At 34.9% G+C, this 9,088-nt stretch overlaps 1 protein-coding gene across 2 annotated transcripts; it reads right to left on the minus strand.

Moving 5' to 3' along the window:
• Window positions 1–276: 276 nt before the first annotated feature.
• Window positions 277–7,944, minus strand: LOC109018719 (5'-nucleotidase SurE). 2 transcript variants are annotated; one of them, XM_019000874.2, is made up of 10 exons: window positions 7,704–7,944; window positions 6,668–6,762; window positions 5,868–5,932; window positions 5,565–5,608; window positions 4,883–4,960; window positions 3,319–3,472; window positions 2,696–2,872; window positions 1,515–1,574; window positions 1,262–1,391; window positions 277–634 (listed from the first exon to the last, which is right to left on the minus strand). In XM_019000874.2, the coding sequence occupies exons 1-9, from the start codon at window positions 7,832–7,834 to the stop codon at window positions 1,281–1,283; spliced, it is 915 nt and encodes a 304-aa protein (XP_018856419.2). In that variant the 5' UTR covers window positions 7,835–7,944; the 3' UTR covers window positions 277–634; window positions 1,262–1,280. The 2 variants fall into 2 exon arrangements, with proteins under 2 accessions (XP_018856419.2, XP_018856421.2); XM_019000876.2 differs by lacking the exon at window positions 277–634 and adding an exon at window positions 677–1,056 and having other exon boundaries at window positions 7,704–7,928.
• Window positions 7,945–9,088: the final 1,144 nt, after the last annotated feature.

Genomic DNA, 9,088 nt, shown 5'->3' on the forward strand with positions numbered 1-9,088 from the left:
ACCATATTCTATTAGTTTTTAAAACCATTTTTCTTTTTTCTTTTGTTTTTTTTTTTGTGCGCGCTCTCTACCCGTAGATTCAACCTTCAGGAAGCTTTATAAGATGTACGAGCCTTCTAAAGCCATTATCTACCATTCCAAAGTCGTGTAATTGAATTTCCTATATTTTTTGATTTGGCTAATCCAACCTTCCATATCTGGTCAAAACGGGTTAGGTAAAAGTCTGTCCTGCTCACGAGTCTCGATCACGTGCTCATCTTACTTCATACATCATCGAAAACAACGTTATTTTCTTTTCTTTTAGGAATCCTCTAATGTACTTACTTGCAGAAGCATGTTTTCTGGTACAAATCCAGGCAGGCGATACGGTAGTAGCTTGTTCTACGGAAATTCTAATCCACGTCTATAGGAAATTTAGATAAGTTCAAAGCTACGACGAAAGTAATATATAGAGAACTAAAAGCATACATAGGATTGTTAATCATACAAATGTGTTCATAGAGGCATTCCAGATCCTTTTAGTAAGATGCGCGTGCTACGACCAGACGCCGGCATTCTGAGGGCAATGAAAAATGATATCATCTGGCAGACGAATCCAAAGGAATTATTTGAGCTCTACTTTCTTCAGTTTGCCCTAGCAATAAGATTAACATGAATAATCCTGTGTAATTCAGTATTTTCGTCCAGTGAAAACATAAAGGTAGTGATTACTATTACCTCGTGGATAATTAAACTATTCTTTCTATTATCATCTACTTAAACTATCAAACAGCTTAGAATGAGACCCTTTTAATATCTATTGTGTGGGAGAAAAAGTAGAATTTGAGACAATGAATGGGTAAAAGAAGGTTCTGTTGAACTCAAGATACGCTGCCGTAAATGTAGAAATTGTGAAAACTACGGGACAAAATGGTTTTTTTTTTTCCCGAACTGAAGATATACTGGTGTATATTTCCCACCTCACTCGCTCATTTCCACAGGAATGGTGTTCCACAGATCCGAAATCCACCCCTAGAATTGGAATAGGGAATTCTAAGGGTATCACAATCCGATTCCCTGATAATATAAAGTTTTATTCAGCATGACATGATTGAGCTAAAATCGGTGCTGCTACTAATATTTTATAATTAGGCCAGCAAATAAATAGCAAACACATGAAACCTACATATCTAAACCAAACATGTAAAAGCAATGGTGCGATGGTGCTGTTCACTCAATTTTCTTGAGTATAGGGAAAATTATATAGGCTGCAGTTACTTACAACAAGAAGGATATAAGCATTATAAGGATGAAGAAGAGGGGTGTGCAACCACACTTGGCAGCCAATTTTGAAAGAAGACATGAGAATCTTTCTCTGCAGGTGAAAGGGCACCAAGAGGAGTGACAGTAATCTGTAATAGAATCAAGATACCAATTTACTGATGGTTTTTTTTTTTTTTTTTTTAATTTCAATCAAAGTTATTGGGGCTGAAATAAAACCATATAGATAAATTTTATCAATCATATAAACATACATATCCTTCCTGAAGAATTCGGTGGTCCGTATCATTGTCGCCATGTTCAATACTAATCACCTACAACATTTGAAAAGCAGAGTTATATATGAAGAATTTAAACAGAAAAAAGTGACGCGCTTAAATATCAAGCAAAAGATCAGGAAACTTGTCCTCTGTATTAGGGCTTTCTAAAAAGAACAAAGCTTTCCTGCATGTTTGTAACAAGTAACTCAGCAATCACATTTGACTCAACCATTTTGTTCCAAACGATGTCGTCCTCAAAAGCATTAGTCATTAGATGAAATGATATAGATCACAATCTTGCAATTAGCTGAAATGATATGGTTCGAAAATTTAAAAACAAATACAAGGGATGCGAAATCTAATATACCATCCAACACAATCATATTCTCTTCCTTGAAAAGAAATTGTCTTCTATAGAATATACTGAGTGGGTCGCATCGTAGGGCTTCTATTTCAGGTTCATGAAGATGGAGCCCTCCCTCCACTTTCTACTAGCGGGTGTGATTGCCTACATTTTTTCTTCTTGGATTATACACTTCAACTCTTAGGCCATAACACATGGAAATCTTTCATCGTTCAATTAGTAAAACTCAACCCTTCATGGTCTAGACTGAACTGAAAATGGCTAAAGTAGGTAATAAAATTAAGCCATGTGAGACTCACATGACTGGCAACCAGGTACATTTATGCCACAAAGTCATTTTTCTTCAAAACCATAGATTTACACCATCATCTTCACCACTAAAGGTTATGATACCAATGGTAATAACATCAATAGTAAATATGTTCTCCTCCCTCTCTCTCTCTCTCTCTCTCAACAAACTTGTGATTTGAAAATCAGGTATAAAACAAAAGCTAAAAGTCTTCATGATCAAAAGAGAGAAACTTATGCTTCAAACAAACACAGACACGGCCTTTTTCATTCATTCATCCATTCATTCAATACCACATAGTTTCCTCTTTATTAAATGAAAGTCCATGTTTTCTATCAAGCAGAAAATTGGCAAGCAAAAGCAAACACAGAAGAGTTCAGTGGATATCTTTTCTATTTTTTAAGTAATCGAAAATTTGTATAAAGAGTTCAGTGAATATCAGAATAAGATTTTAACTTGGCAAAACAAATGGACAATGCATTCACAACATGAAGAGGCAGATGGATAAAGAATTGCACATACTTCCCTCCTGAACAAAGGATTTTCTGGCAATATAGGTGATGTTTGAGTTTCTGCTGATGCTTCTGAGTTAGACTCCATAGTCATAGTCGATGCCATTTTTTCTCCTTGCATGTCAGAAGTAACTTGTCTCCATCCCATTCTGAATATGCTTGTACCCTGCTTAGTCAGCTTATACCCCTTTTTAAGGCACATGAGACAACCCAAAATGACATTACAATCTCACTTAGTGAATACCCAACAGAAACACAGGCATTCTTATCATGAAACAGTCCAAGGAGTTCCTAATTGATCACATAAAGCTAAATGGCTAATCCATGAATATATACACGCCTATAAGTTGCATAATGAGGTTAACAAAACTGTGTCAGGTCATCACATTCAACAAAACACTAACACATTTTTAAAAATACTAAGGAAAAAACTCATTAAAATGACCAGACGAACTCGACATATTCCAGAAATGCTAGTCCTAAAGTTATCCTCTTCTTCAACCTTCTAGATATGCTACTCTCTTGCATAATTTAAAAAGAAATGACTTCCTATGAGAAAAACAATGGCTATTCATATATTCTCTTAAAATTAACGTTCAGTAGTGATATGTTCTCAAAAAAGTTTAAATTTACCTTATGATTAGCAACATCTGTTGGTAGATCAATATTCAAAAAGCATCTATGAGGATAATTTTGATTCCTGATCTCATCCACAATTGCACTTATGATCGGTAAACAAGCCTCAGCAGCAAGTGTATAGTCATGAACATTGCTCTTACCTCCAACCCTGAATGTTAAGAACACAGATCGCTAGTTTAGGAGAAAAGGAACCATTTACTATGATATGGAGGATTATGGGGAGGATGGTGTACGAAAGAAGTGAAAGGAGCTTACAGAGTGGGGTTGCGGAAACACATAAGAAGAGGATCGGAGGTATTCACTAGACACACAAGATTTCTTGTGGGGGAGGGTTCCAGGATTAAATTATGGAGTGATATCTGGTGTGGTGACAGTGCTCTACAGAATGTATTTCCTTCACTTTTCCGGTTTGCAAGTGCCAAAGATGTTTTAGTGGCTAAAGTCATGGTGATAGCGGGGGAGCAAATCCAGTGGAATATCAATTTTAGTCGGCCGGCACAATTTTGGGAAATGAGCAGCTTTGAAGAATTGTTCAGCCTCTTATACTCTATAAAACCAAGCAACCAGCAGGAAGATATGTTGTGGTGGACACCAGCAAGTAAAGGTTCTTTCTCGGTTCACTCTTACTACAAGTCCCTCACACAAGCCCAATATTCAGTTTCTATGGAGAAGGCTATGGAGACATAAGGCACCGCCCAAAGGAGCCTTGTTCGTGTGGACAGCTTCATTGGGTAAGATCCTCACAACTGACAATTTGAGGAAACAGAGGGTGATCATTGCAGATTAGTGTTGTATGTGTAGGAAAGGGGGTGAGTAGGTGGATCATTTCCTTTTATATTGTGAGACAGCTAGGGTGTTATGGAATGAAGTGTTTAGTAGACTAGACTTGGCTTGGGTTATGCCCGAGACAGTGGTGGCAATTCTGGCCAGCTGGACAAATCTAAGAGGCATTCAACAGATTAAAGCTGTGTGGAAAATGGTCCCCATATGAGTCATGTGGTGTTTGTGGTAGGAACGCAATGAACGGACTTTTGAAGATAAGGAGAGATCGCTAGAGGAACTAAAAGCTTTTTTTATTAGAACTCTATGTATTTGGGCCATTGCTGTTGATTTTAATGGCATGGATCTACATGATTTTCTTGTCTCTATTGCGCCTACTTAGATAGGGCATACTTTCTGTATGTGTACTGGGCTATGCCTATTTGTTGATTAATAATACTTATTTACTCATATAAAAAAAAAAGTAAGATGGATTTAAGGATGAAATGCAAGAAAAGCTGAAAGAGCTTTTAGCCAAAGACTATAATGACCATAATTGTTGCCATGTCCATTATATTCAGCCTCAACTCCTATTATACCCATGAAATTTTGTTTTTGATGAATAAGAAATTTTATTGAGACAAGTAGCAAGGCAAAGCCAAGTACATAGGAAGTATACAAAAACTGAACCTAGTTACAAGCCAGGAACTAGTAAAAGAAATACCCATGAAATGTATATATGTGTGTGTTTGTGTGTGTGTGTATTTAGGACTATTGGCATGCATGTATGTTTACATACCAATCGTATGATATAGAGACAGAAGGTACACCATTGAAAAAGGCCTCTCGAGCACCAGCAACTGTGCCAGAGTAGATTCTGAATTCCAAACAAAAAAAGAGTCAGTAAAGATATTAGCATAACTGACCAAAGAAATAAATTACACAGTATTAACTACACACTGAACTCCAGCTGAGACACTGGCTACTTGAACAAAGAAAGTGGTTAAAAATGGATATTTTTAAAGTTTCATGAGATTAAGATCATTTCAATCTGTTTTTTCAACTGTTTTGGAAGGACATGTTCCCTTGTTATCAGGTGGGCTAGGAAAAAGTCTTTTGATAACAGAGTCATTTCATTTTTTTGTCAATGGCACAGACCCACATTGTTTCCATGCCATTCAAAAGCACAATGAAACCACTGTAATGGTGTTCGAAGAATATAAACCAGCCTGTGTCACAAATCCAAACTTATTCCATTAATTAGAAGTCCAAAATAAAACACATCAAGATACTTATAGACTGTGTTGACTTTATATTCTGGTATCCTTTTTACTTTTACTTTTTCGGGCTCTTTAAGGGGAAGCTTCTTGTCCCATATTCTTCCTCCCTTTCTATTTTTAAGAAAGGTCTTCATTTTGAAAAGAGAAAGCGGCATTTTCACAATTCAAAATTTCAAAGAGACGGCAGAAAAGAAGACTAACATGTGATAACCACAGTTGCTTCCCATGTTTATGCCACTGACCACCTGTGTGCAGAAAGAGAAAACATTAGTAGCGAAATAAAAAACTTTAATTACCACATGTCTAGTCAAATGGATTCTAATTTGAGTTTTAAGTGTTTGCAGTAATCATCTCAAGTCCCAACAGCCCCTTGTTGAGGTTTTGGGGAGAGAGAGAGAGAAACAAGAGTATTGAAGTTTTACGCCGTCCAAACAGAGAAATAAGTCAGATGAAAGCACAACTAGGGACAAACAATTTAAGCACATACGTAAAGCCAGAGATTACCAGATCAGAAATTGTAGGAAAGAGTGCTTTGGAGATTCCCAAAGAAGCACAGTCAGCTGGAGTTCCTGCAAATCATATGCAAGACTTGAGCCTTTTGAATATTTATCAAGAACCATCTGAGGAATGCAGCATCAAAAGGGGCGGATCATCCCCTATCTATCAACATCATAATTCTGGTACACGCTACAGAGTACTGGTAGCATTACAGAATAGTTAAAAGCACAATGATCTCCACTAGTTGATCATTTCTTAGGGCCTAATATTTTTGAGTGAGATATACCCTACTGATGAATTAGAAGATGATATCAAGAAGGGTGAATTTTGTAAGCACGTTGCTAGAGGTATATGGAGTTCATTACAGTATAATCATAGTTTTATCCATACAGCATTCATTTGTGTTCTTCAATGCCCTACTCTTCATTATAACTACCTTAATCTCTTTATTCTCCTCTACAAATATAATAATATGTTTAAAAGGAAAAAAAAAAGTAAAAGTACTTCTTTTAAGAAATTCATTAATCACCTAAGGTGCTGAACTCCTACAAATATATGAAAAATTACAAGGAAATAGTTCCAGCTCACATACAGCAGTAGGAAGTTACCAAAAGTGATCACGCATAGCAAAATTATATCACAAAGTTTATACTCTAAAAAAGAGTCGGAATATCTCTACTGATTCAACATGCTCTTCGAATGGATGGTAGTGTAGATTCCACCAGCTAAAAATAGATTGTGATATTAACTCAAAATTGAAAATACTGAAAGTAGTGGAGTATGAATTAATGGAAGACGCAACATACCACAGGCTGCAAAGGCTGTTGCTCCATCAATATGTACTCGTTTGGCAGAAATTGGGTGACGCCAAGTGATACAATGGCTAACAGCTGACTTTTCCCTGAAAGTGGTGCAATAACGACATTAAATGACTCCAGATTGAAAACTCTGTTCATAAAAATCGATTTTGGTACCCAAAGTTAGCAAGATTTCTGCTATTTTGACACACAAATGACAACAATAACTCGCAGGCTGACACGAACGCTTATGGAGATGTGAGATCATATAGAGATTATTATTATTTTTATATAAGTAAGAGATCATATAGAGATTATACATAGTACCATGCGCAATAGCGCATAGGATTTCATTTAATAAATTAGTTTATTAAATCATCCTGAAGCTCCGTTTAAATCATATATGATACAACTAAGCAGTTAGGAGAGGTTTGGATTCAGAGATGAATTGAGATGGTTTGTAAATAATAGAATAAAAATTAAATTAGTTATTATATTTAATGTGAGAATTTGATAAAGTTATTTTAAAATTTGAAAAAGTTGAATTATTTATTATATTTTGTGTGAAAATTTGAGAAAATTATAACTATGAGATGAGATGAGTTGAGGAGAGTCCTAAAACAATTATATTATCAAAAGAAACCGGTTAAACGGTTATCCTTCATCATGATCTCAACCACAAACAAAGACTTCCACATGACAATTCCAATATAACAAAAGTGAATGGTGATAATGCTATAGGCTATTGCGCAATTCATAGTCACAGAAACACTGACATAAAAAACAGCAAAACGGCCACAGAAGACTCGTTAGTTACAGCATAGCCATCGTATCCGTTGGCAAGGCAAGATTGTTCGCGCAGGCAGAGCACTTTCGTAATAGAATATATGAGCGTTGAAAATCGAGGCCAGAATTAAAATAATCAGAGCTTAGAATTTCAAGAATCCAGTTGAAAATAATAACAACTACCACGTTAGCACAAACACGCCCCCATAGATATACAAATAGATATATGCACGGAGGGAACATGGAAACAGTTACGCACGAATCCGGAGCGCAGACTTGAACATTGTAGCGATCCGTGGAAACGAGGACGCGAACCAGGGCTCGGAGACCTGGCGCGTCAATTCCGTCGTCGTTGGTGACCATGATCGTGGGCCTGTGAATGTTCTCCATTTTTTGCTTGCGAGAGTGACTGAGAAAGGCGTTAGGAGTTTCGATGGCTGCCGGCTGGTAAGGGAAAAGGGTTAGGAGCCAATGGGCGCGTTTTGCGTACGAATGCCAAACTCGATCTTTTACTGTGTATCTTTTTTTTATTTTTTTAACCTGCTAGACCCACCGACAAGTTATAAAAAAAAAAAAAAAAACTTTACTTTTTATTTTATTTTTTTTTAATATTTAAAAAATATTTTCTTAATTACCCAATAAATAAAAAAATTTGCATGGTTACCCGTTCTCGAGATGGTTGCTCGGGTGACGTAGATTATTCTTTCCGTTTTAAACACTATTTTGATTGATAAGAATAATGCATGGAAGAGCGGCGTTACTCTTTCGTTCAGTATGTACCGTTCAACTTTATCGCAAGCTTTTTTTTTTTTATTAATATTTTTTAATTATTTTATAACATTTTCAAAAATATAAAAAAAATATTAATACATTAATAATCAATTTTTTAATTATTAAATAAAAAAATTAAAATATATAAAATATCAAAATAAAAAATAAATAAAATAGACAAAATAACATTTTTCAGAAACATTTTTCGTTCATGGGGACACCTCAACGAGACGAGTCTCGATAATTATTAATCACTTTGAAATAAAAACTGGAAGGTAAAAAATAAGAAATTATCAGCCGCCAACCTCTTTTCTTATTTTCTTTTCCTTAATTTATTTTCTTGGTCAATCCATAGCTTTACTTTCCATGTATAGGGTAGATTATAGGGCATAATTGTAGCTTATGCTTTTTATTTAAACACTTATACACGTCTTTTCACAAATAAAAATGTCAATTGGGAATTTTCGTTGGGATTATTTATTTATTTATTAAAAAAATATTTTTTAATAATATTATGAATTTTTTTAATATTTAAAAATATTAAAAATACATATAAATGAATAGACTAGGAAGAGCTCCCAACGGCTGAAGAGCCACCCTTTCACAAATCAATAAAAGAGATTATCATAGCCATTAAACTTGAGCATCTAAGAGCATTCACATTAAGTTTTTTATAAAAAATTTTATAATTTAGTTAAACTAGACACTTCCTATAATTTTTTCTTAAATTTTATCTATATTTTAAAAATCTTCTACATCTCATTCTCTATTCTTTCTCAATTCTATTAAAATAAAATTCTTCTATTCTTTCTTTATTACTTTTTTCTCTCACTTCTATTTACAAATTTAACTACTTAATATTTTTTTCTTATG

Source organism: Juglans regia, chromosome 7 (assembly GCF_001411555.2).
Source record: "Juglans regia cultivar Chandler chromosome 7, Walnut 2.0, whole genome shotgun sequence".
Classification (NCBI taxonomy): domain Eukaryota; kingdom Viridiplantae; phylum Streptophyta; class Magnoliopsida; order Fagales; family Juglandaceae; genus Juglans; species Juglans regia.

Excerpts from the sequence above, each read along its gene's own strand:
- LOC109018719 (XM_019000874.2), bottom strand. The coding sequence starts at position 7,834 with ATGGAGAACATTCACAGGCCCACGATCATGGTCACCAACGACGACGGA. Across the intron at positions 5,933-6,667 it reads AACAGCCTTTGCAGCCTGTG|GAACTCCAGCTGACTGTGCT; the intron begins GTATGTTGCGTC and ends TATGATTTGCAG. Across the intron at positions 5,609-5,867 it reads TTCCTACAATTTCTGATCTG|GTGGTCAGTGGCATAAACAT; the intron begins GTAATCTCTGGC and ends TTCTGCACACAG.